At 40.8% G+C, this 27,776-nt stretch overlaps 1 protein-coding gene across 1 annotated transcript; it reads right to left on the bottom strand.

The window, feature by feature from the left end:
• Positions 1 to 11,591: 11,591 nt before the first annotated feature.
• TCHHL1 (trichohyalin like 1) lies at positions 11,592 to 16,739 on the bottom strand. Its single transcript, XM_005613429.3, has 3 exons — positions 16,541 to 16,739; positions 15,512 to 15,667; positions 11,592 to 15,038 (listed from the first exon to the last, which is right to left on the bottom strand). Exons 2-3 carry the CDS (start codon positions 15,647 to 15,649, stop codon positions 12,456 to 12,458), a joined length of 2,721 nt encoding a protein of 906 aa, XP_005613486.2. The 5' UTR covers positions 15,650 to 15,667; positions 16,541 to 16,739; the 3' UTR covers positions 11,592 to 12,455.
• Positions 16,740 to 27,776: the final 11,037 nt, after the last annotated feature.

Below are 27,776 nucleotides of genomic sequence, written 5' to 3'. Positions count from 1 at the left end.
AAAGTGACATTTACTGAGTGCCCGCTCTGCTGGCCCCGGGAGCTAGAGAGCCTGCTACGGTCAGGCAGCAGGGAGGCTGGGCTTCACCCCATGGCTGTCTGTTTCAGGCCAGGGCCTGTGCTTTTTCCACTATGCCACCCACACTGCCTCTCTGAAGAGGATACTTTCTGACCCAGAGTCCATGGCCAAATGGTGTAAGAATGACTGCTGCTGTGACCACCTTCTGCTGATGTGGCCGTGGCCCCTTGGCAAGGAGGTCTGTCTGTGGCGCTACCTGGAAGAAGCTCTCTGGAGTGTCCACAGTCATGGTACAGGTGAGAGGAGACTACCAGGTCATTTCAAGGTGTCAAGTGCCCTGTAGGAGGAGCTTGGTGATCGGAGCAGTCACTGCTAGGTATGGCTACCCCAGTGCTCATTCCGACTCTGCCTGCTGTGTGACCTCAGACAACTTACGAAATCTCTCTGAGCCTCAGTAGCAAGATCAGGTGGTCATCACATCCTGGGTGTGTCACTAGGATACTGTGCGGCTCAAGGAAACACTGTACTGTGGTGTGTTCTAAACTCATCTGAGGCAAAGCTCTGTACAAATCTCAGTTATTGCGTGTATTATGAGGTTCAGTGCGATTAAACGGGAAGCATTTGTTCCATCTGAATGAGGCTCCTTTAAATACACTTGGGCCAGTAATTACAGAAATTTAAGACTCCCCCAAACATGCCCACAATTAGGAAGGGGTGTAACTGAATGAATTGGGGCATGAGGTGGACTCTGAGATCCTTGCTGTGTTCTTGCTCAGCTTGGTCAAGCTTTTCTTGATGAGAAAATGGAAAAAAAAAGACAACTCTTGTCCTTTGTGTCTTTCTTGGAAGAAGATAATAAACTCAGTGACCAAAGAATAGTGATATTTAACTGACTTATATATCAGGATCTATTTCTGAAACTCTGATTGTTAAGGATTTTAAATAAGACCCAAATCAGAATGGGGTATGATTTTCTTTCTCATGACTCAAAAATATCGATGTAAATGTAGATCTCAAAGTAATTTCTATGTATACACAAATAATGTATAAATTCTTGATTTTTGCAAAAATTAAAACATTACAGGTAAAATCTAAGACTTCTTTGACTAGCACCATCACTCCTGCTCACCTCTCTCTCTTCTCAAGAGTAACAACCATTATCAATTGGGTGTTTTTCTTTCAGATCTTTTCTTTGCCTTCTCATTTTTAGGGTAGAGAAAACCAAGAAGGATGTGTATACGGGTCTCCACATATTTCCCCCTATGGTTTAGCCTAGTCTCCGTAGCCAGATTGTATGCTTCCTGGATCAGAAACCACATATTTCACTTGATCTGACCCCACCCCACTGCCAAGCCTGGCATAGAATTGTTGGGGGGGAGGGGGAATGCTGAGGAAGAGTTAACAAAAAACTTGTTTGAGAGAAATGCTTGTATAACATTTTATTCAAGTAGAGTTATTAACAAGGCTAGGGAGAGTTCCAGATTCTGTGTTTCAAAACCACCCCACCTCACCCAGTGCAAACCAGAACATTCTCTTACGGATTTTTGATAATACCTGGAGCTTTAAGCTTGATCCAAAGGGATTAACGTATATTTAGACTCTTTTCAAAGAACTGATACACTGCTGATGAAAGAGTCTCCCTGTTGTCTCTTTATCTGCCTCATGCCTCTGGGGCGTTCTCCTCACGTTCTGCTTTCCCTGAGGCAAATGTGGAAGAAGACTCTCATTCTTCATTTTTGTTGAGACCCCTTCAGGGGTAGATGTATCTAGTCAGCCAACCTCGGTGTTGGCTCTGAACCCTTCCTCAGTTTCTCCTTCAGTGGTTTATAGAGGGCAGGAAAAAATGTTTGTGACGTTTCCTGGAGGTTTCTGAAACCACCTTGAAGTTCTCGTGAGCTCTTACTGCTCCTTCAGGCAACATGTGTCCCCAGACACATATGGAAGAATTGCATCTTTTCATCAGATTTTCTTTCTCTTTCTTTTCCTCTTTCTTGAAAATGATGCCTGGGCTTGGGCCTATATTTGGTCCTGGCGGAAAGGACAGTGCTGGGGTTGCTACTTCTGCCCGAGTGTTTTCTGAAAAGCCCCTGAGAAATAGGTTTATGGCTGGTTTTTGAGACTCCACCACAGGCCCTTCCTCATCGTTCAGGCTTCTCTCTTGTTTGCCCACATCTGGAATCTGAGGGACTTCGTACTCTAGGGTCGCTGGGCACCGTACTCTTCCTGTGCTCTTCCCTGCCTCCGAGCCTCTTCGTGGTGTTCCCTTCGGCTTTAGAGAAACCAGCCGAATTTGCTCCTAGCTGAACCCCATCTTCTCCTAGGAGTCTTCCCTGGTGATTTGATTGAGTTTGTACTGCCTCTGGCCTCATCTTCCCAGTTACTGCTCACTCTGTTCTCACCACAAGGCCCTCTTGTTTTTCCTTGAATGTGCTGGGCATGCCCATCTCAGGGCCTTAGCGCATGCAGTAGAATGCTCTTCCCCTAGAAACCAGCACATGGCTCCTTTCTTCACCTCCTGCAGGTTTCTGCTCCTGTCATCTGACCTCACTCTCTTAAAGGGCAACGTGCTCACTTTCCCTGCCTCGCTCTCTATTGCCCTCCCTCTGCCTCTCACTCTCCCTAACATTGCTCCCGTCTGACATATTGTATAGTTGCTTATTTGTTTATTTTCCATTTTCCCCACTAGAATGTTTACTCCAGGAGGGCAGGCACTTGGTCTGTTTTGTTCACGGCTCTATTTCCAACAGCTAGAAAATACCTTCCAGGTAGTAGGCTTGCAGCAAATATTCGTTGAATGAACGAATCAGTGACTCTAACTACCATAACCTTGTCCTTTTTAATAGTTTCTACAGTGGGTTGTCTGTGCCATGTCCAGCCAGGCCTGTACCAAGGTGCTTGGCAAGAGTTGAACGATGGTGCCTTATTTGAGCCTTCGCCACTTAACTGCATATTCTCCAGTTGTTTCATGAGTACCTCTCATCTCTTCAATTATATTGTAAGCTACTGGGGTGTAGAGATCAAATTTTCTTCTTCTTCTTAATGACTTGACACTTGAAATGGCGTTGGATTCCATTAGTAAGTATTTATTTGTTTATCCATACCCTATCATGTTCCATAAAAAGATTAAAGATTGTTAATGATGGAGCCACAGTGTGTGGTCAATAACTGCTTATTGACAGGCTGATCAGTGATGAAACTTCTGGTGGGGTCAGACTGACCCTAAGGACAGAATGAATTTGGCTGTTGGGAGCTGCATTTGGGTCCTTTCTGTGAAATTCAGAGTTCTGCTTACAGGGGTGTGACATCTCTGACTGATGTCTCAATGTCCTTGGATCTTCCTTCCTCCATCCTAATCTAGATTCTGATAAACATATTCCTATCATTGAGAGGCTGTAAAATTGGAGACATAATCCCTGTATATAAACCAAAGTATGTCTTTATTCAGTATTTATACAGTAATCTTTGAGAGAGAGAAGACTTGATTTTTCCCTTTTTAATGTAATTTACTTATAGCGTCTTCAGATAGATTTGAAGCTGCTTACAATAAAATACATAAACAATAAACTAAAAAAGTTATAAAAAGAAAATTGGAACTAGGAAAAAGGAGAATTCAAATATAACAACCATAAGGGTCAACATAATCGCTGTTATTACACTTCACACTTTCTGACAGCAGTTCCCAAAAGAAAACCAGCAGCTATATGGCCTTCATGATTGGAAAGGAAAAGAGCTGTCATTTTTTTTGTGAGAAAAGAAAGCATTTCGTAGAATTGAATTCTTAAAGGACTATCTCCTGTGGGGCTTTATAAAGGTGACACCTCATGATGAAGTGGACAAAATTCTCAACAGTGTTTTGACGGCAAAGCAGTGATGATTTTCATGTCCATTTCTTGTAGTTTGGACAAAAATTGAGGATGTGAATGGGGAGCTGTTATTTAATGGGTATAACAAAATTGGGTATGTGACTTTAAAACTCAGTGAAGGTAATTCTGAAGCATAGATGAATGTTATCCCTTTAAATGGCCTTCTTGTGATTTAGTGCAGGCCAGGGAGAGAATTTAGGCTATTTGAGGAGTGGGGATTTATGGGTCATACACAGTCATTCATAAGCGCCACTCTTCCGGCAGGAGTGTCAGGTTGTCCTTCTAAGAAGCCTGGCCTGTTGGGGCTCCCTCAGCACTGTGGAGGATGGTGGATTTTCATACTATACAAACCAGATGAGCAGGTGGCAGGCGGGTGACATAATGCAAACTGAGATGCCAGAGCAGTCTTCTCACGTGGCTAAAAGACTGCACATCTCTGCACGGAGGTGGGCCACAAGGGCCACCTTTCTCTTAATTGGTAGAATCCTTGACTTACCGCATTCTGTGTGTGATCAGTGTCAGGAATGACTGAAAGCAGCATACACTTTTGCGTGGATCAGTGGGGCAAGTAGAACAGGTTTTGGACTTAACTATGAGGTGATTCTGATTGGCTTTGGGAAACTGGCGTCCACCTGTCCTATTTGAAGGCTTTGATCAGGGCCACTGTTCAGCGCACCCGCACCTTCAATGGACTCATCAAAATCCCAGCAGCACTAGGTGCAGACTCAGCAGGGTGTCTCCTGGGGGAGCTGGGCTGGAAGGACACGGTGGGATTTGTGCAGCTGTTTTCTTTAGATTACTCTGTCTTTTGGTTTGTGTCCTGTTTCGATTTATGGACCCAGTACCTGAATGCTCTCCCAGGGAATCTGATAATGAAGTAAGTTGATGTATCCTGTGCCCAAAGAGCCAGAATTAGAGATCTAGAAGGAGCTGAGGTTGGGACTTGGGAAGCCTGTGGACTAGTCCTGGCTCTGGCCCTCAGCAGCTGTTGAGCAAGTGGCATCTCTTGCCTGTTATCAGGAGTAGAAGTTCAAACACTTCTGCCCACTGCATTTTGGTATCAGAGTCACCAAGGAAAGCACAGTGCAGTCAAACACTGGATGGAATGACACTTTACTCACATAGAAAAAGGAGGATAAGATCAGCTTCAGTAGTGGGCATTGGTCCCCCATGGCCAGTGGGTCCCTCCTGGCAGCCCACATAGGGTCATTGACCTGAATACACACGTCTTATGCCACAGAATGAAGGACCGTGTCCTTTCCCCACAGGGGACAGATACAGTCATGTGCCACATAATGACATTTCCGTCAACAACAGACCACATATACAACAGTGGTCCCATAAGATTAGTACCATATAGCCTAGGTGTGTAGTAGGCTATACCGTCTAGGTTTGCATACACTCTGTGATTTTTTTTGACAAAATTACCTAACTATGCATTTCTCAGAACTTGTCCTGTTGTTGAGCGATGCATGACTGAATAGCAGTGGGATTGGCCAGGTGCCATATGCTACACATGCTTAAGCAGAACAAAGGAGCACTCACTGAGTCTGAAACAGGGAAAGATATTCCCACACAGGATGATAATCCAGTACAGGCTGGGTGGCCTTTATCTCTTGGTAGGGAAAGTGTTTCAGGCCTAAGGTTCTTTCCTCTGTGGCTGAGTGGAGGTTGAAAGACTGCACGTGCAAGACTATCTTTCCCAGCAGAGGCTAAATGATTTGGGGCAAGTCTCTTCCCTTCTTTGTGTCTCATTCAGCCTTCTGCAGATTGTGAGCTGACCTCCTCTTCTGAAGTTCAGGAATCCCTAGAAAGGGGTTCCTAACCCATGTCCAAGACTAGTTTGTGAACTTCCTGAGATTTTATGCAACATGTTTAATGGATGCACTAGCAGGAGCACAGAGAGGTTAAGGGACTTGCCCAAGGACACACTGTAAGTGAGCTGTAGATCTAGGGTAGATTGTAACTAGGGCAAATTTCCCAGCTCATGATCTTAACCACTACTGCATTCTGCTTTATTCCTCATTTCCTCACTTCTTAGATACTTCTCTCCTGGAATTTTGAGGAAGAAATGTGAATTTTTATTCACTATTACCATAATACCTAGTAGCAGTAGACATGGTATAGATGGTATAGACATGCCTTCAAGTGCTTCATGGGCATTGATCTCCAAGGGCCGATCCTCCCAACCTTGCTGTCCTTGGATTCGGTAATCAGTCATGAAGACATGTCACTTTCTCAGAGAGGTCTTCTATGACCCCTCAATTTAAATTGTCTCATTTTTTTCCTCACAGCAGTTTGTAATGATGTATTGTTTTTGTGTTAATGTTTTAAATGACTCTCTTCCTCCATCAGACTGTATGCTCTCTGAGGTCAAGAATTCTCTGTTTTAGTCATCACTATATTCCGTGTATACATGGTTTAGTGGGTGATCAGTTGTTCAGTTAATAGATGAGTAAGTGCCTGCCATGGATCTGGGGCTACTCTAGGTCCAATGGTAAATTGTAAACACATAGGTGCTGAGCACTTGCTAACGCCAGGGAGTTTTCTGGGCACTTTCATGTATATTATTCCATTTATTTCTTTTAAACAAACTTTCTTATTGGTATAACTTCCAAATCATAAGTGTACAATCTGGTGAATGATCACAAAGTAGACACTCCTGTATAACCACCACCCAAATCAAGAGAACGCTAACGAGTGCCCCAGAGTCCCTTCTGACCTGTATCCTACCCTTTCTTCCTCTCTAGTGGTACCACTAGTATTTTTCTGTTTGAACTTTATGTGAATGCAATCATTTAGTATGAATTCTGTCTTGTGTGGCTTTATTTTGCCCAACATCATGCTTATGAAGTTCTTCTCCATTCTCTTGTGTGGCTGTAGTTCTTTTTGTCTCATTGCTATATAATAGCCCATTATATGCAGATAGTACAAATTAGTGGTTCATTCTCAATTGATGGACCTCTGAATTATCTTCTCTCTGGATACCTCTATCTATTTTTGAACCTGTCTTTTGGTGCATTTCTCTTGGCTCATATACCTGGAGTGGAAGTATTGGTTATAGCGTTAGCATCTGTTCAGCTTTGGTAGATGTTGCCCTACGTTCTCCAAAACGATTATTCTATCGATTTATGCTCGTGCTCCCAGTGCGAGAGGTCTACTTGCTTTACCTCGTTGCACACACTTGATATTATCCCTTTCTAATTTCAGACATTTGGTAGGTATGAGTGTTTCTCACAGTGGTTTAATTTGCATTTACCTAATATCTAATGAGATTGAGTACCTTTTTATTGGCTTTTTTGATATCCTCTTTCCTAAAGTGTCTGTTCATGTCTTTTTTTTTAATTTTTATTTTTTTAGCAATTAGGCTGTCTTTGTACATGCTAGATAGCAGCTCTAGTTTTTCTATTCTTCACAATAGCCCTGTGAGTTATTACAGTGACATTTTATGCAGGCAGATGCTGAGGTCAGCAAGGTGAAGTAACTTGCTCAAGGACATGTGGAGTGTTAGAATATAAGAAAAATCCTTTCTCTCCAGTGGCTTATAATCTATTTAGTTGGGGAAATAACACTTAGAGAACAATTAGTGAGTAATACTAGGTAGTGAGTATTAACATATTAATCTGGGTGGTGCAGGCTGTGAATGATGCAGTAGTTAAAGGATCAGTGTGAGCTTCCTGGCAGAGGTAGGATTCAGTCTAGGACTTTAAGGACAGGTATAATGGAGGGAGTTGAAAGGAAATGGAAATGCATTTCAGGAACGTGATCCGCAAGTGCAGAGGCATGGAGATGGAAGCAATAATATAACAACACCCTGCCTTTGAATACTTCCTTGTGGTATTTTGTAGTCATCTTATTCAGGACTGTATCCTTCAGGAGGGCAGGAACCATGCCTGTTCCATTGCCCAGGGCATGTCCAGTGCCCACCATAGTGCCTGGCATGTATGAGTGCTTAATAAATATGTTTAAATAAAATGATTTAAGGAATTCAGTCCCAACAATGTTTCTGTCATCTTAGTAGAGTAGGATTTAAATGATCAAGGTAAGGGTTAAAAGACCATTAGATGACCAACCTGATGGCCTCAGCAAGATTTCTGCAGAAACTAGTGGTAAGTTGTAATTAGAGGTATAGATTATAGAGAGTTTGATCAGTTTAGACTTGATGTGGTTACGTAGGAGAGTGTAAGGTGTCACTGAGAGGTCTTGAACAGAGAGATGAGAAGATGAGAGCAATATTTTGCAAAATTCATGAGTGATTAAATGAGGAATGGACTGGAAACAGGGGGACCAGCTGAGAGGCTGTTGCAATGATATCGATATTCATTTATTTATTCAATAAGCATTTCTTGAAATCATAGTATACATCTGATGTTAAGCTCTATGCTAATGAAGGATAGCGAGATGTATAAGTTGTGAATCTTGCCATCAAGGAACCTATGGTCTGAGAGGAGGGCTAAGATAAGCACAGAAATAAATATAATTCAAGAGAGAAAGTTTAAAAAAGACTTTGTAAAGACTTTGGAGTTTGTCCATTTTACCGTAGACATCAGAACAGGTGAAGTAGTGTTAAGGAGTGTTCTGCAGCAGCACTCCTGCCTGCCTCTGCCTTCCTGCTCCCTTGCCTCTCTCTATCACACTCCTTGTTTTATTACCAGGAATTATCTTGTTTATTTATTGTTGCACTTGTTGTCGTTTGTCCCTATCCTCCATCATCAGAATACAAGCTCCAAGAGGAAGAATACTTATTTGTTTTGTTACTGCTGTGTCCCTAATGCCTCATGCAGTATTTGGAACTACTATGGACTTTTCAATAAAAATTTTGGAATGAATTAATGAAGTGGCATGGGAGTTGGATCCCATAGGGAGGTAAGATTTGGACATTCAGTAAAAGGGGAGGGAGAGACAGTATTTTTGGTGGAGGGTACATGAAGTCCTATAGGAAGTAGAGAACGAAAGATGGATCTGGAAAATGGGTTTAAGGAAGACTCTATTGAGATACTATGGTGGATTAGGTATGGAGAATAAAAGAGACAAGGCAAATATAACTGCAAAGTATGTGCCTTCGAAGCCTGATAGAATGGGGAGGAAAGAATGATAGCAGAAGGGAAACTGAGAAGACAAGCCAGTTTATCAGGGAGTGGTTGGCCATCTCAGGGGTGATATGTTATGAGCATTTGCATGCACTGGATTGAAGTGCATGGTCAAGTCTGAACAAGGTGAATTGAGGCTCATCAGTGTAGAAGAGATAGTGGTGACTTGGGCCAAGGATGGGTTCTCAGAGGGAGAAAGTCTAGAAAAAGAAGAGCCCTTGGAAAGAGCCCACATCTTGGGAACTGGTAACAAGAATCCATGAGAGAGTTGGGAAGGACCAGTAAAGTGAGCATTTCAGGATAGGCAGTCATCAGTGTCAACTGTCACAAAGAGTTCTAAAGACATGGAAGTTAGAGTCTTCAGGCTTGTCAGATGGAGGGCAATGTCACCTTCAAAGGAAGAATTTTTGTAGGATGGTGGCAAAAATAATTGAATGGAAGACAGAAAGAAGGAGAGAAAAATTGAACGGTTGCTAGGATGTGAAGAAAACATTTAAAAACCATTGTTATAATTTTTTAATTTTTTCAATTAAGAAAATAAATAAAATATGCTCAGTACAGAGAAAGTTGAAAATATAGAAATCTAGAAAGAAGAAAAAAAAGTCACATAATTCTATCATCAAGAGATCAACATTGTAGATTCTTAGATGTAGTTCCTCTCTATAAATACATATATTTAATTTTTTTGAACATAGTTGATATCATGCTGTAAATACAGAATGATGTCATGCTTTTCCACATAAGAAGTTCTCCATATGATTGTAGATGCTTCATAAATACATATTTTAGAAACTATATAGTAACCACCAAGGAGACACTTGATAATTTTCATAACTTACTCCCCTATTATTAGAAATCTGATTTTCTCTACTTTTTATTATTATAAATAATGGTGCTGTGAACATCTTTGTGAAGAAATTCTTTTTCTATTTTAGATTATTTCTTGAGGATAGAGTTAAAGGTCATTAATTAGTTACTAAAAATAGCATTTATTGTTTTCTGATTACAAATATATCACATTTTCATTATAGAAAATTTGGAAAATATCAAAACAAACAGTAAATGTCACTTACAGTTGCCCTATCTAGAGATAACTACTGTTGAGATTTTGGTCTCAGACTCTGTCTATTTATCCATTTATTAATCTTTAAATGGGATCATACCATTTTATAATCATTCAAAGCTTAGTATCTTATGAAGCCTTCCTCATTTAATTAAATAGACTCCTACCTCATAATTTCCAATGTTTTTTGGCATTCCAAAGTATCTAGTAACCATGATTTAGTTAATTCTTCCCATAACGATAGACATTTAGGTTATTTCTGGTTTTTGCTGTCTTTAATATGCTATTACTAACATCTTTGTAGAAGAATCTTTACACACATCTCTGATTATTTCCTTATAATGCTATCTGAGAATTATTTTTTTTGCTGAGGAAGATTAGCCCTGAGCTAACATCTGTGCCAGTCTTCCTCTATTTTTTATATGTGGATCATCGCCACATTATGGCTAACAAGTGGTGTTGGTCCACACCCATGATCTGAACCTGTGAACCTGGGCCACAGAAGTGGAATGCACTGAAATTAACCACTAGGCCATGGGGCTGGCCCTCTGAGAAATATTTTAAATGTTTTTATGCATATTATTGAATTGACTTCCAGGAAGTTTGCCCTCATTTAATATGTCTATCAGCTGTATTTTAGGGTTCCTGTCCCCCTTCCTCCAATCTCACTGTATGGTTATTAACAACAGAGAAATAACCTTTACTAATTTGATAAGTGAAAAAATTATTTGTAATTTGCATTTTTTTGAAGTCTAGTGAGGATTTCATGTATTTATTAGCCATCTGTATAGCTTCTTTTGTGAATTTGTTATTCATGATCTTTGCCATTTTTATGATCCCTGATATGTATTGCCAAGTTGCTTGCCAAAAGGGACTGCTAGTTTATGCTCTAGTATATATTTTTCTTTTTTGTGAATTGTCTCATGTTTCTTGCTCATTTAAGAGAATATTTTTTAGGTAGGGATATGCATTTATCTTTGAAAGTAGAATGAAAAGGGCTGAAAATATTGGAGGGGGAGGAAATATAGGAGAATTTTAGATTCTGGAAGAGGTGTGAGTTGAAGTGGAAGAAAATTGAACCTCGAAGGCAGAATGCAATGAAATATGTGATATTTTGGCTTCAGGAAATGTTATGCGATAACTATTTCATTCCTTTCCTGGGTCATTACTAAGCTCTGCGAGCAACATTCTTTAATTATGGTCTTTTGAAAAAACACAAATCACTAAGATTGTTTTTGTTTCTTTTTTTTTTGAGGAAGATTAGCCCTGAGCTAACATCTGCTGCCAGTCCTCCTCTTTTTGCTGAGGAAGGCTGTCCCTGAGCTAGCATCCGTGCCCATCTTCCTCTAATTTATACGTGGGATGCCTACCACAGCATGGCTTGACAAGCGGTGCCATGTCTGCACCTGGGATCCGAACCTGCAAACCCTGGGCCGCTGAAGCAGGACGTGCGCATTTAACCGCTGTGCCACCAGGCCGGCCCCTGTTTTTGTTTCTGATTGATGTCTCCAAGGCTAGATGGAGAATGAAGAAAAAAACGAACCAGCAAAAGAGAGATATTGATCATCAGGTTATTTAATTATCAATTTTAATACAACGTCCTCAGCAAACCATATAGGTAAACATTTCGTCGACTTGGTGGATGGGTGGTTAGAAGAGCTTATTATGGAATCAGACATACTTTAGATTTGTGTTCTTACTCGCCTTCATAATTATTCTGATTGCTTATTTGAGCCAGAAACTATGAAAGGGCTGTGTGAGGAGTGGGATTTAATAAAAGTTTGTTGAATGAATAAATGTATGAATGAATCCTTGGCATAGATTTAGTTGCACCTGGGAATGGGCAGAGTCATGAATTCCTAGAAAGTTTTGCTAGAAATTCATAATTATTTTAAGTTATGGTAATATCTGAAGTTATTTTAAGGGATAAAATTTTAGAGTAAACTTGAAATCTGTGTAGGGAATGTCATGAAGCATAATAATCTCCATCTATCAATCAATGATATTTTATGATTATAAGGGAATATTGTGCGGTCTTGTACTTCCTATTGCCACACTTTAAAAAGCCAATGAATCACTTGAAGAAATTAGCATCTGCTAAAGATATGGAAGGGATTTTTCTGTTTTCAGTGACAGATCAATTGTGATAAATGGTCTCATGAGAAAGTCCATTTCAGCACTTGGAAGTAGAATCATATGACAGAACTTTTACTGGTTGTATTTGTTTGGTGTGATATTTCTTTGGTGGTAGCTCCTACTGATGAATACTTTATTATTTGCTCTTATAGAAATGTAGGAAAGGAATTTAGAGGACTATTAGTCTGTCTCTGAATGTGTGCGTGTGTGTTGAGGGTGATTGGGAGGGAAGAAGTCTGTGGCATGTCGAGATGTATGAAGTTGTTGGAGCTTCTGGGATAATGATCATGCTTCATTGCTGTGTGGTGCTCTCACCCCTGTGTGATCCTGGTTCCTCTCTCTGAGGCGGCCCTGCTTATCTTCCACGGCCTGGGGAGCTGACGTTTGCTGTACATCAGTAGGATCCTCATCAGGCAGAAATTCCCTGCCGTGCTGCTGTGATGCTTGGCTGTCACTGGTGAGGGATGCACTCGACTGGTCATGGCAGAGTTCAATGCCCTGGCTCAATGCCCTGGCTGTCTGAGTTTGATTTTGATGCTCCTCTTGGGTTATGTCTGTTTGCTGCGTTATCTTCTCCTGCAGGTACTCATACAGTGGACTGGAATAGACTGCACCCCTCTCCACAGAACAGGGCTCTTGGTCCCTCTGTGTCCTCTCTTCAAGGCCTGACTGGGGGACTGAAGAATCATGTCCTTTCTTGGCTGGATTTGGTTGGTCATTACCTTCACCTGCCAGCTCTTGGGGGCTTTCATCGTCTTCCTCCAATGTTGCAGTTTCCTCAAGGTGTGTCTTGGGGGAGGCTGAATTGTCCTCATCTGGACTTTTTACTGGAGCCTCATGAGTCCCTGGTACTCCACCTTCCTCTTCTTTGGTACTTGGGCCCTGGAACTTTTGCTCTTTTCTACTGTCTTCCTTTGTAGGGAGCTGTGTTATGGAAAGCTGGTCAGTGAAGTCTGCATCCAGGGCACCTGGGATCTGTGTCTCCAGGGACTTCCTGTTTTCATGTCCTGCTGTGGACTCCTGTGCCTCTGGGTGTCCACTGGGCTCCACAGCGGGGCCTGGGCTTTTGGTCCCTGAGCCCTGACTCTTGTGCTCTTCTCTGGCAGGCTGTTCCCCTTCCTTGGTGAGCTGGTCATCCTCTCCTCTCACTGCCAGCACCACTGCCTCCTGAGCTCTGTTTTTCTCACCTGGTGCTACCCGTTTCTGGTTATCTGGGTTATCACTGTGACTTTCTTGCATGGACTCTCTGAGTGGGTCTACTTGACTCTGCGAATTCCCTTGCACAGGTAGGTCACTTGTCTCTGAGCTGTTGTCACCATCCTGTGGAGTCAGGCTGTTGGGGGTTTTGGAATACCCCTCATCATTCTGTGTGACTGTTGGTTCAGGACCCTCCCTATGGTAACCATCATCCTCTTCAATGAGCTTGTCATGAGTCTTGGTGACCCCCTTATTTTCTTCTCCAGACTGGTTCTCAAGTGATGCCAACTCCTGTGTTCTTTCTCTCACTCCTGGTGTCCCTTCTGCTGCAGGGGCATTTTTGCTGCTCACAAGTGATTCTGTTGTGCCTTCCTCAGCGTGTCTTGCCTCTTCTCCTGGGGTGATTGCTCCTTCAATTTCAGGATGATTCTGATCTACTCCTTCTGAGCTTAACTCTCGTGTCTTAGAAACTTCTTCAGCATCCCTTGCTTTCGATGATGCCTGGAGTTCCTGATACTTCCCATCCTGTTTTTGGTCTTCCAGGACTGGTAACTGAGATTTTCTCTCACTTTCTTTCTGCCCTGCTGACCCATGGGCCTCAGAACCTCTCCCCTCTTTCCATTCGGCTCTAACATTGGGTGTTTCTGAAACATTTCTGCTATCACCCTGGACTGGCAGGTCCTTTTTTTCATATTCTTTTTCCTGTGATGGTGGTTCCTGGGTCTCAGGTGTTCTACCATCATCCTCAGGTTCAAGTGCATTCTTTGTCTCAGGTGGTGTCCTGTCAGCATCCTTTCCTGGTTCTTGAGTCTCAGCTGTTCTACTATCATCCTCAGGATCAGTTGATTTCTGTGTCTGAAATGGTTCCCAGGCAGCAGCTTGTTCTGGCAGGTCAGCATGCTCTGAACTGGGCTCATCTTTACCTTCTAGTGGAAGTTCTTGTGCTTTAGAGTGTTCCTTAACACCCTTTTCTGCTGCAGCTTCCTGATCTTCAGATGGCCTCTGTGTTGTCTCTTTTGGTGGAGAACTTTGGGTCCCCAACTTCCCTTTATGTTCTCCAAATTGCTCTCTTGTCTTAGTGCCACTTTGCTCCCTGGCTGGTTTATCTCCCTCCCTTGGAATCTCCTTATCCTGTCCCTCCCCCTTTGTGGGACTGCTGATCAGTTCTGATCCTACCATTGGCTTATTTGTCTCAAGTTGGGCCCCACTGTCTCCTGTTGCTGGTACATCTTGGGCCACTTTCTGGCTCTGTTCAGCTCCTTCCAGATGTTGGTTCTCAGGATCACTGTGCCCAAATTCTTCTATAGGCAGTTTGTGAGTCTGAGTGTCTCCCTGTGGGTCTATCCTGTTATGTCCAACTGCTCCCCTTTCATTAAGGCTGAGTTGAGCTGACGATGCTATTCCTGAAGGAAACAGCACTTTGTCTTGAGTTGGTGGAGTTTCCTCTGTCCACTGGCCAGTTTCATTGGTTGCCTGAAGATCCATACTATCTGGCTTTTCCTCTGGTTTAGACACTTGTCTTGGTTCTGAATTTAGTAATGATTGTATATCAAGATAACAGTAGTTCAACAAGTTGAAGATTGCAAGAACAAATTCATCAAAACTGATGGTGCCATCACTGTCAATATCCAGAAGATTCAAATTTCTCTGCACAGCATGAATGGCACGTGGCTGCATGAAAACACAGTGAGAAATCAGCCTATTTATATGTGGTCAGGTGCCCTCAGTGTCTGTATGTCTCCCTAGAATCCTCTTTTTTTAACCCTGTTCCTTAGGGACTGGTGAAATTTCCCCAAACAATAAAAAAATTGATTGATTCTGGATGCCATTTTGCATCATGGCTAAGAAGGAGCATTTAGATGTGAGTTGCATTTAGATGCATATTGGCTCGTGACTCCTCTCAGAAGCCTACTTTGCTGAAGCAATAGTTGCAGTGAGGAAAACTTCATTTTTCCCTATAGGATTTGCTAAGCAATTGCACAAAGTAGCGAGCTAAGACTGAGAAAAGTTGTTGAAAAGTTAGTGAGTGTTAAGAGCTGGTAGCCAAGTGGAAAATGAGCAGAAATTCACTTAATGCCCATCTTCCTTGGATTAAGGAGAAAGAGCAAGTGGAGAAGATTTCCACAGCTCTGTGGGCACCTCACCTGAAGAATGTCCCCAAACTCGCCCTGGATGAGCCGTCTTAGCTCTCTGCAGGTCAGTGTTGCCTCGTCACCATCCTCCCTTGCGTACTTGTGGAATGTCTCAGTTACGCAGAGGACATCTCTCAGGAGTCGAGGCATCTTTAGGAACTCAGGAGACTGTAAGAAAGAACAAACAAAGCTCGTTTCCTGGGACGGGTGCTTCAGGAAGGAGAAACCAAGATCGTCCTTCTTTGTCCCTCCTCCAGTTCCACTGGCGTCATCTGCCGTATTCTGCATCTTAAAATATTGTATCTGAACTTTAGGGGTGATTTAGTTTTGTACCAGATAATGTGGTGAGACCAGATCTAGCACAGGTAGGTATTAGAAGAGACACGTCACTCACCCCACCCTACAGAAAACGCGACACTCGTGTGTTCAGAGAAAGCATTATTGCAAAAGAGGGTGGGCAAAGAACTCAACGTTAAGTATTGAAATGTACAAATGATGTCAACAGAGTGCGAGCAATCCTTCCAACCTCATCTGAGAGTGTCCACCTGTTTTCTTCCTACCTTGGCTCAGTCTAGCTCCTCTGCTTAAGAAAGTGTAACTTTTAAAGTTAGTAAAGCTTCTAGAGGAAAGAGAAGTAATGGCAAGAAATCAACTCCTATGTGTGCAGGCTGAAGCAACACGTTTTTGCCAAGAAGACATGGCTCAGTGAACTCACTGGTAAAACAAAGAGTCCTGACCCTTCATTCATTACCCATCGTTTAAATGACCCTATTATTTTCCATTTTAATACAGGCCCATGTCTTGTTAAGTAGTATTCGTGCCTATGTCATACAAACAGTTTATATTTTTTGCAAAAGAAAATGATCAAAGAAGTTCCATAAGTAAGAAATGCATTTGGGTGGCTGGAGCTCCCAGTTTAGTATCATTAATAGTGGTCGACTTAGAGTGTGTTTCCTCTGAAATCCTTACATGGTCTCACATATAAGCAGAGCAGCGGCTGAGATCCTAAGTATGCTCACGCAGATAGTCTATGAGACTTACCTTGTTCCCGAGTGAGAGCAAGTGGACTGTGCAGCAGCGGGCCGTGAGCTGACAGCAGGCGCTGAAACCTTTTATCTACTCCCTAATTGCACAGTTAGGAAGGAGACACCCTCCGGGTCCAACGCCTGATTCATCACCACCAAACCCAGGCTCCCCTCCTTCTCTGCTGTCTGCTTGCCTTATTTCTAGTTCCTTCTTTGGGCAGCTTAGGTTAAGTCTTGGCTTCAAACTCATCCAAAGGAAGGGGAAGGAGTATCTGGTTTCATTTACTGACTTTTGCAGGTTATAGTTTTGAGGGATCTTTGGGGTGGTGTTGGCTTTTTTTATTTTTTTAACCTAAGGACACAATTACATTTCTGTTTGAGAAATCATAGAGCTGGCAGGGACTTCAGAAGTCATCTGATTCCTCTCTCTGCCCACAGGATGGACTGTATTTGACCCAGCTCGGACAGATGGGTGTCAATCATGTGTTTAAAAATAGAGGCCCCATTTAGCCATGTGAGAAAACTGGAGATGCCAGTTGATTCAGTGTTTCAATGCTCTGCTCCCCGTGCCCAAAGGCAGAGTTAGGAAAAAAAACCTCTTGCTGCGTGTGCAGAACTTTACTTACCTAAGATGTGCTATTTTTAAAATGCGATTGATATCTGCTCTTTAAAGGCACTTTTATAATCCAAGGAGCTTAGAAATTAGCATCTATATTACTGTGTTCTTTCTGTAAAGGGGAAAAGGAGACAGAGAAACCATCAAGCTGAAGACGGGTAGGAGTGAGTCTGAGATGCTAAACTAGCAAATGTTTTTTCACCTCCTAGATCTGGGTCCATTTTACTACAGAATATTTAATTAACAGGAGATTTGGATTCAGTTGTTTTTTTAGACATTTAGAAAGAGAATAGAATATGTTTTAAAACTTTCTTGCCTGCATTCAAAAGGATATAAGAAATAGATCCATGAAAACAAGTGTAAAAGACAAAGACCAAGACAATGGAGGAGTGGGAATTATGTGAGAAGACTGAGGCTAAGGAAAGCATTGATACTGAGCAAAACGGTGCTCTGATCTTCCTGATAATCAAGACAAGTACAAGGGAACTGAATCTTGGGGGCCAAATCCATGTTGATAGTCTCCACTTATAAAAAAATGTCTCAGCATTTCCCTAAAAGGGAGAAGACTTCTACCGAGAATTGGAATTGGCATGCGAAGGTCATCGTAATTCTGATCAGTCAACATCCCCTGAGTACCAACTATTTCTCAGACACTGTGCCAGGCATGGGGGTGTTTAAAGTTGAGTAAGTTGTATCTCCCTGCCCTGGAGCTCATGAGCCAGTCTCATGAGAAATGACTGAAGGAAACCACATTCAAGGCTGGATTGAAAAGAAAGACGTAGGGAAGGCATAATAGCTGTTTTCAAATATTTAAAGGCTTTTCATGGGGATGAGGAATGGGGTGGGAAGAGAAAGGAACTAATGTTCATTAAACACTTGTGACATGTCAGGAGCTTTACATGGGCTGTCTTACTTACTTCTCACAGGCCTTTCAGGTAGTTATTATCCTCTTTTAACAGATAAGGAAGTTAAGGCTCTTAGCTGTTAAGTAACTTGCCTAGGTCACGTACTTAGTAAATGGTAAAGCCAGGATTCAGAATTGAAATGCTTCTAGAATCTATGTCTCTGAGCCCATGGTGTCTCCATTATCTTGAGTTCCTTATTCTGTATAATGCCAGAGAATAGAACTAGAATCAATGGTTGAAACTCTCTGAAAAGCAGGCTTTAGTTCTTATTAAGAAGTTTTAAGGAGTAGAGTTGACTGACAATGGTATAGGCTGCTCCCAAAGTAATGGGATCCCTGTCACTAGAGCTGTTCAAATAGAGGCTGAACGATAATCCATTGACTAGGTTATAGGAGGAGCCCTGCCAAAGGAAGCAGTAAGCCTGGAGCGGCTTACAGTAGAGGGCACAGGGCTCTTCCAACTCAAAATGTCCATGGTTTTAGCTTATAGTTTCTATTTAGAAAGCCAAGGGTGGGTTTTGCCTTGTCTCTGAACAATGTAAGGGCTGGTTCCCTAGGCCTTTTACAGGCATTTCTATTTTTTCAGTGCTTACTCAAGACCATTTAATTAATACCCATACTTATGGGTGGGTAGTGACTCAAAGGGATGGCAGCAGGAGGAGGGAGATGCTGAGTGGAAGGAGAAGGATAAGGATGAATTTCTTTTAAGAAAATTACTTAGACTGCTGTACAATAAGCCACAAACAACTCTATCATCACCAAAGAAAAAACCCTGATTGCCGTTTCTTCTTTCTCCGAAAAGATCCCTCTAACAGTCCCTCTGTGATGTCCTCTCCACCTCTCCACTCTAATTTTGTATAGGGATAGTGAAGAAAGGAAGAGAGAGCGAGCAAGAGAGGGAGAGAGGGAGAGAGCGTGCAGTGAAAAGAAGTTGATTAATACAGAACTATGTTTAAGGGCCTTTTATTCTTCAAAGGCCACAACTGAAGTTTTGGATGAAGGCTTCAAATAAAACACATATGGTGGCTACTTTGGAAAAGATGGCTAATAAAGTAATTTTTAATGATTCTCTATAATACTGGAAAATTTGGCATGTAAAAAAGAAGCCTTCAGCTTATGTTTATAATTTTATTATCTTTTTTGCTTATCATAGAAGTAGTAGGAGTTTATTTAAGATGATGCTGGACTGAGCAAATATTATTAATCTTCCTCCTGGAATCCTCTAAAATAAAAATATAGATATATAAAAATTAAAAAACTAGAACTATGAACAGAACTGGAAGAGAATCACAGTTGAGTTTCAATAAATTTATGGAAGAGAAAAAGTAGTTGGTAGAATGTTCATGATAGAAACAAGCGGAGAGAGGCACAGCCTGGAATGTGTTATGAGGCAGTGGTGGAGGTGAAGGCAGATCTGGCCATCAGAACCTGGAGAACCTCTAGACTCAGAATTAGCAGCTATGATGGAGGTGGGAGTGAGAAGTGGGGCTTTAAACAGAGAAAGCAATTGAAAGTTTGTGTAAGGAACTTATGTCTCAGTGGTCATTCCCATCTCCCTTCTCTGCTTTAGAGCACGGAGCATAGACATCTGGGCACATGTTGCCTAACCTTGGCAAAACCCCAAATGGCTCTTTCCTAAAGAATTGAACAAACTTCCTGGAAAAGCTAAATGTAATCTCCTTGAGGGCAGTAATCTGTATCTTATTTTCTACTTTATCCTCAGAAGCTGTAAGAGTATCTGGACTATGGTAGGTGCTCTGTCATATTTGTTGACTAATAGACGGAAAGATAAGGCATCTAGTATAGATATTAATGCTCCAGGAAAACCCTCTCCATATGGCATTGGGGATACACTGGGGAGGGAGGACCTGCAGCCTGACAGCCATTTCTTTGCAAATTGACAGGCTTCTCCTCCACCCTGACACAAGTTCTCATTTCGAAAGAGAGCTGGTGTGAAATAGACCTATTTAAGCAAATCAGAAGAAACTCAGATCTTTTTATTGCTATAAAGGGGCAACTAAGAATATTTAGGCATATGAATAAGTCAGCAGCACAAAAGAGAAAGAACAAGATAAACAGACATACTGACCCCAGAGGAAATAGTTATAATTCAGGATGCAGAAAGAAGTTAAAAACTCTAATTAACATATTCCAAAGAGATTAAATGAGACAAGACCAGGATGCTCTAAAAGAGCAACCAGAGAACAAAAATCAGAGAATAAAAAAGTATTTTAGATTAAAAATAACTGTTGAAATTAAAAAAAGCAGTAGCATTTAAAAAACACCGAAGTTGACAAAATCTTCTAGAATAGCATCATCCAACACAACTTTAGATATTTGAACTGTCCCATCTGATAGCCACTAGCTATATGTGGCTTGAAATGTGGCTAGTGTGACTGAGAAACTAAATTTTTAATTTTATTTCATATCTATTAATTTAAATTTAAATCAAATAGCCACATTTGTCTAGTGACTACCTTCTTGGACATTACAGTTTTAAAATATAAAGCAAAAAGAGAAAGAAATGTAAAAGGTGTGAGAAAAGATAAGAAACATACAGAATTAATTTAGGAGGTCCCATCTCTAACTAATAGGAACCTCAGAAAGATAAAACAGGGAAAAAAAAGGAGAATAATTTATCAAGGAATTAATAGATTCCCTGGAGACTTCACATTTTAAAAGGTCCACAAAATGTCCACCTAGACGTCTCTTTGGAAATTTCAGAACACCAAGAGGAGGAAAACAAAGGTCAAGTATCTTGCCTAAGGCTACAAAGCTGGTAAGTGGTAAACCCAGTTTTTGCTCTCAGGCAATCTTGCTTCTATGCCCATGTACTTAACATAACAATGTAGACATTTATTGGTTTCCAAATATTAGAGTCTGTACATGTAAAAACCATGGTATATTAGGTTGTGGTTAGAAATGTAAGAGTGATACCATCAAAAGTTGATGGAAAAAGAAAAATAAGTATATTATTTAGAGTTAGAAAGGTGACAGAAAATTAGAATAATGAAAATATTAAACATTAACAAAGGGAGAGGAGAAGAGAGGTGGAGTAAGTGATTTAAGTTGTCACCTATCATAGTGGAGATATTTAAAATTGATAAATTTTACTACCAGAAAAAAATTTAAAGAGAGTTTTTCTCTGAGGAATGGGACTGGGGTTAAAAAGATGTGAGGCAGGACACTTGGTTATTCTAAAATTTTTGTCATAAGTTTTTCCGTACCTTTTAATATGCTCTCATTTATGTTCTGAAATTACTTTAATAAATTAATTTTTAATGTTATACATTTTACTTATAGAATATATAGAGAAAAACTTAACATTTATTAACAGTCCTTACTTAGTAAACTTTTTATGTGTATAAACCTTATGTTCCCAGTTACATTTTGATTACCAAAAGGGAAAGACTGTGAAATATATATACTTTATGGCAATTAGCTTTTCTAGAAGACGTATAGTGGAAAAAAAATAACCGCTTGAGTTACAATTAGATAACCTGTTCCACCTGTTCAAAACCCACCTTTACCACTTATTATCATCCCTATATCACGAGTATTTACATTGTATACAGTTTTTCTCATTTTCTCTCAAATTGTCTTTACCAAGCTAAAATCATTCAGTTCACACCATTTTGTAATTTGCTTTGTTTTATTTGATGAGTAGCTTTCCAGTCATTAAACATTTTTCTACAAATTTTTTTGATATGGGTACAGCATTCCATTATATGAATATACTATAGTATATTTAACCATCCTCTTTTGGGTATTTTAATTGTTTGCAGTTTTTCATTATTATAAGCTATGGTGTGATGAATATCTTGTAGTAAATCTTTCTGTACACCATGGTCAAACTTTTAAGGAGTCCTAGGCCCCTCCAAATGATGCCTCAGAGCCTTTCCTAACAAGGACAGTTTTGTAAATGAAATGGTTGATGTTATAGGTAGCACATCATTTTGTATTTAAATAGAAAAATGTTTTTATGTGTTGTGCAAGCACATAATAGCACATTGAGGCCTTTGTATAATGATCATGTGCAGTGTATTTACACTTGCGTTACAGGATTTTCTTTCAGTGCAATTAGATGGCCAAGAAATAGCTGTTGAATAAATAAATGAGAAAGGCCACATGGGTCTAGGTCTGCACTTCTGTAGTTATCTGGCCTTAGACAAGTTTTGAAACCATTCTTAGTCTGATTTCCTTATTTGGAAATGGGAAAGGAGGGGGCAATATTGTCCAGAATTCTGGAATTGTAGCACTGATTAAATGAAATAACATATGTAAAAACACTTAGCAAAAACCTTTGGCTTATACTGCATTATGCTGACTTAACAACTCTGAGAAGGCTGGGACTGTGTCTGCTTTGATCACTTGTATCACCAGCCCAGCACAGTGCCTGGAACAGAGTAGGTCTCAATAAACATTTGTTAAGTGAAAAAAAATTGAGAGAAGTGTACTAAAATGAAAGAGTCCTGGACCAAAATTTAAAGAACTGGGCTGATTCCAGCCCTATCTCTAGCTCTCTAACTTTGGATCTTTTATTTCAATAGATTTAGTGCCCTGATGAAAACTGAAAGGTATGGACTTGACAATAATAATATCATTTACTGAGTGCTTACCTGATATTTTGCACACATTATTTCTACTCTTCATAACAAAAACCTAAGTTTTCATGACTCCAAAACCTGAGTTCTGTATGCTACGTCATGCTGCCTCCCTGCTAATGGCCAGAGTAATTTCCAAGCTCTAACAGCTCATAAATCCCTTCTACCCTACACTGGTCACAAATATATTTGGTGGATGAATCAGCATTTTAAACTTCTAGGAACAATGGTGGGAAAAAAATTGGTCTATTATATAAAGAACTATTATTTTATTATATGTTACTTTGGAACTTATTGTCACTTGGAACAACCCCATATCTGGAATAATAAATTCAGTTTTCGCAGTCCTTGTCCATTGCCTCCTCTCCTTACAGCTCTCCCATTTGCCGATTCACAAGTTATTGGGTTTTCTATCTCATTTGAACCCCCAGTCCACAGACCTGTGTCTCTTCATCCCTGCCTATACCCTCTTGCTTTCCTCTCCTGCTTAGATTCTGTGATGGTTTAGATTCTGTGACTATTTTATGTGTCAGCTTGGCTGGGCGACAGTGCCCTGATATGTGTCAAACGTTATTCTGGACATTCCTATGAGAGTGTTTTTAGATAAGATTAACATGTAAATGTGTGGATTTTGAGTAAAGCAGATTGTTGTCTATAATGTGGTTGGGCCTCATTCGATCAGTTGAAGGCCTTAACAGAACAAAGACTGACCTCCCCTGAGCGAGCAAGAAGAAAGTCTGCCAGCAGATGGCCTTCAGACTTGAACTGCAACTCTTCCTTGAGTCTCCAGCCTGCTGGTCCATACTGCAGATTTTGGACTTGCCAACCTCCATTATCATGTGAACCAATTCCTTAAAACAGTCCTCTCTCTCTTTCTCCATAAATACAGATATATCTATATCTCCTGTTGGTTCTGTTTAACTGGAGAACCCTGACTAATGCAGATTTCACAGGCCATCACTCTATCTCTTGTGGGTATCCTCAGTTCCCTTTCTGTCTCTCGGTCACATCTGCCTGGAAAAATCTCAGCCTTAGTTGTGTCTGTCTTCTGCACCTGTGCTACGGAGAATGGCTGAGAAAAATCTCCCAGCTGAACACGTTGGTGCCATAATAAATTCATGGTCTCTAACTTCACCTGGAAACTCAGCCCTTTTTGGTGATCATACAGATTCCATGATTAGTTTTCTCTTCTGTGCTCTACAACAGTTATTTTAAACCATCTTAACTCTCTTCAGTATTTGACTCCCTCCCCTCCTTTTTCACCCTTAGAAGATAATCTTGCCTCTTTACTTCATACAGAAAATGAAAGTCATCAGACCAGAATCCCTAAACTTTATTTTACCAAACTACAAACTTATTGGCATCTATTTACATTCATGTTTTCTTTCTGTTACATCAGAAAAGTTAACCATCTAAGCTTAATGCCTCTCTCTGGATCCTAATTTTTTCCTGCCTTCTCAGGAAACTTGCTTTGTTGATAATTCCCTCTCTTTTCTGTACTGCAGCCTCTCTTCATGGGTTCCTTCCCATCAGCATTTATGCACACTCAAGTCCCTCCCATGTTATAAAATCCTATCTCGTGCTCACAACCCCACCCAACCGTTCCCCTGCCCTTCATGGTTAGTATTCTTGAAAGATTTGTCTTCTTATTTTTCTGCTTCCTTTCCTTGCATTCCTCAACCCCGTTCCACTGAAATATAGGAGATCATCACTGACCACTGTGTTATGGAATCATCACACACTTTTCAGCACCTGTCTAGCTTGGCTTCTTTGAAATATTTGATGATAACTGCCTCCTCTTTCTCGCAGCATCTTCTTTCCTAGTTTTTGTGACACCGCATACTCCTAGTTTTCCTCCTACCTCTTTGACTGCTCCTTTTTAGTTTTTATCTTTTGCCTTTCTCTTAAATGTTGCTGTTCCTCAGAGTTCTGTCCTAGCCCAGTTCTTCATTTTCTTCTTTCTCCATGTCTTAAATAATCTTCTCTACTCTTACGGCTTTGATTACTACTGATAGGCTGATATTCCCCAGTTATATATTAAATCCAATCTCTCACCTGAGCTCTATACCCATGTAACCAATTCCAACAAACATCACTTCCCGGAAGCCTCCAAGGCACCTCCAACTCAATGTAAGTAAAACTGAACTTGTCATCTGCCCTTACTACAAACCTGAGGCTCCCTTGTGAGTCCATATAAATAATGGCACCACTATCATCCAGTTTCTCCACCTATAAACCTGATATCATATTTCATCTCCTCCTCTCTATTATCTCTTCAATATGTCACCAACTCTTATTGATTCTAATTCTAAAATATCTGTCAAATATATCTGCTTTTCCCTATCCCCACTTCCATTATCCTAGCTCAGGCTATCATTGTCTCTCACAGGGATTCCTGCAATATCCTCCTAATGTTCTCTCTGCTGCCATCTTGACCTTCTCCAATCCGTTCTCTACATTGCAGCCAGAGTGATCCTTATAAATTGTCAATCTGGTTAATCACTCCACTGCTTAAAATGACAATGATTCTTTGTTGCCCTCAAGATAAACCTACTATGGCTTACCAGGCCCTCATAACTTCTCAAGCCTCGTCTCTTGCCATTTATCTCCTGGTATTCTAAGCTCTAGTCGGATTTGATTTTGACTGTCTTGAGCTCATGGTGTCCTCTCTTGCCTCCAGTCTTTATTTATTTTTTTTTTTTAAGGATTGACACCTGGGCTAACAACTGTTGCCAATCTTTTTTTTTTTCCTGCTTTATCTCCCCAAACCCGCCCTGTACACAGTTGTATATCTTAGTTGCAGGTCCTTCTAGCTGTGGGATCTGGGATGCCGCCTCAACGTGGCCTGACGAGTGGTGCCATGTCCATGCCCAGGATCCGAACCCTGGGCTGCCGCACCGGAGTGCGCGAACTTAACCACTCGGCCACGGAGCCGGCTCCTGCCTCCAGTCTTTAAATATGAATTTCACTCTGCCTGGAAAGCTCTTTCTTTTCCTCTTCACCAACCTAACTTCCTACCTATTCTCAGATTTCAGCTTAAATGTCAGTTCCCTTGGGAAAGCTTTTCTTGACACTGCTAAGTGGAGTTGGATGTTGCTGTTCTCATAAACTGTGTTCTTCTCTGACCATAGCACTTATGGCAGGATGGTATGAAACTCATCTTCCCCTCTGACTTCTACCCATCCTCTCCTCACCCCTGGTCAGAGATGAAACCTGGAGATTAACTGGGTCATGATCCACATATGAGGACATTTTGCAAGGTGCTCCAGGGAAAAAGGGAGGCACACGCACTCTTAGCATAATAAGGCCAGGATTATTCTTTCATAAGAAATAGAGTCAAAGTAATGCTAATAAGAGAAATAAAATTGACTCATATATACAAGACAAGGAGGCTTTCAAAAAGAAAATGACCCTCATGGTGATAAGTTATATTTGAATTCAAATGCTTATGAGAAAAGCAGCCACTGCCTGGAATGGAAATCTTGCTGTTGCTTCTCACTACAGTCACCCCCCAACAATGCATGAGACCAGAATCCACCTTTCCCTTGAACTACCCCTGCATTCTCATCCGACTAAAGGGCACCGACAGATACTAATATCAGAGCTTGTTCCAGTTCCCAGGCAGAACCAGAACAAACTGAGCGAGAAGAATCATGAACATTCAGAAACGCCCACTGTTAAGGAATTTTCAGTATATAAGAAAGGACTTAGGGCTTCAATATTCAGAAGCGAGGGATGGCAGTAGAGCCCTTGGACAAAAAGAGCTATAAGGGTTATAGTAATTAATTCATTTGACAAATATTTATTGAATGCTTACATTATGCATCTAATTCTCACAACTCCTTGAGCCAGGTTTTTTAGCATAAAATTAAGAAGACTTCAGAGGGACTAGGAACTTTTGAAATCCTAGGCAAAATTTTTGAGTATGTAGATTTTTCTAGTGCGACAGTCTACATATTTTATCAGAATTTCATAGAGCTCTCTCACTTATTGTTTATCATGGAAAGAATATATAAAATCAAGAATTCCAAGTTATAGTCTCTTTTTTTTTAAGGTATGCTTTTTGGTGAGGAAGATTGGCCCTGAGCTAACATGTATTGCCAATCTTCCTCTTTTTTTTCCTCCCCAAAGCCCCAGTACATAGTTGTACATCCTAGTTGTAAGTCCTTCCAGTTCTTCTATGTGGGACTCCACCTCAGCATGGCTTGATGAGGGCTGTGTATGTTGGCGAACACTGGGCCGCTGAGCACAAGAACTTAATCACTATACCACCAGCTGGCCCTATAGTCTCTGTTTTCAAGGTATTCACAATCTTGTTGGGCAGATAAAGCAAGTATAAAGCTAATTAAGGCAGAATATTGTAATCGATTAAGAATAGTAAAGATAATAGATATCTTAGAACCTTAGTGAAGAGAGAGATCATTTTGTCAGGGTGATTAGGAAAAATTTTAGGGAAGAGGTGGGACTCAACCTGGCTCTTTTAAACTGAGCAGAAATTGTCCAGGTAGACAGGAAGAAGAGAGTCATTCCAAATAGATAAAATTAGGCCAATAAGTCTTTGAAGTAAGGACAATCGTAAGATGTCCTAATGACAACAAATAGACTAGTCTGGTTTGAACATAGTTGGCTTCAGCAGTGTCCTGGGGGCCAGAGATTAAAAGGCAGATTGTCTCTAGAACGTGGAGGGCCTTACATTCCAAATTGAAGACCTTAGACTTTATCTTGCAGAAAATGCCATGCATTACACAAGGAGGATAATGACAAATATTAAAAAGTTTTTGTAATTTGAGTGCTTGCCATGGATGTCCCGAGGGTTCAGAAAATTACAACCTATTCAGAAGTCTACCTTTTGGGTTAGTTTCAGATTATTGTATGTGATTGCAATAAGCTCTTTACTAACAAGGGGATCATGGGATTATTACATATTACATAGATTATAATCTTCAGCAGGTCACAGTCCCGGTACGCTTACTGAACAAACTCATAATTACTATGACTGAATGAAAATCTTAGCAATGTGTAATTAGTGCAGAAGATGAAGCAGAGATGGGTTCATACTTAACTAATGGACACTGACTTCTAATTTGAGTGAAACCAAGTTCCAGGACTTCATTTTCTCCTCCAAAAA

Source organism: Equus caballus, chromosome 5 (genome assembly GCF_041296265.1).
Source record: "Equus caballus isolate H_3958 breed thoroughbred chromosome 5, TB-T2T, whole genome shotgun sequence".
Lineage (NCBI taxonomy): Eukaryota > Metazoa > Chordata > Mammalia > Perissodactyla > Equidae > Equus > Equus caballus.
The sequence above is the reverse complement of the archived record's forward strand: the minus strand, read 5'-3'. Positions and strand labels throughout refer to the sequence as shown.

Excerpts from the sequence above, each read along its gene's own strand:
- TCHHL1 (XM_005613429.3), bottom strand. The coding sequence starts at position 15,649 with ATGCCTCGACTCCTGAGAGATGTCCTCTGCGTAACTGAGACATTCCAC. Across the intron at positions 15,039-15,511 it reads AGTTTGGGGACATTCTTCAG|CCACGTGCCATTCATGCTGT; the intron begins GTGAGGTGCCCA and ends GTTTTCATGCAG.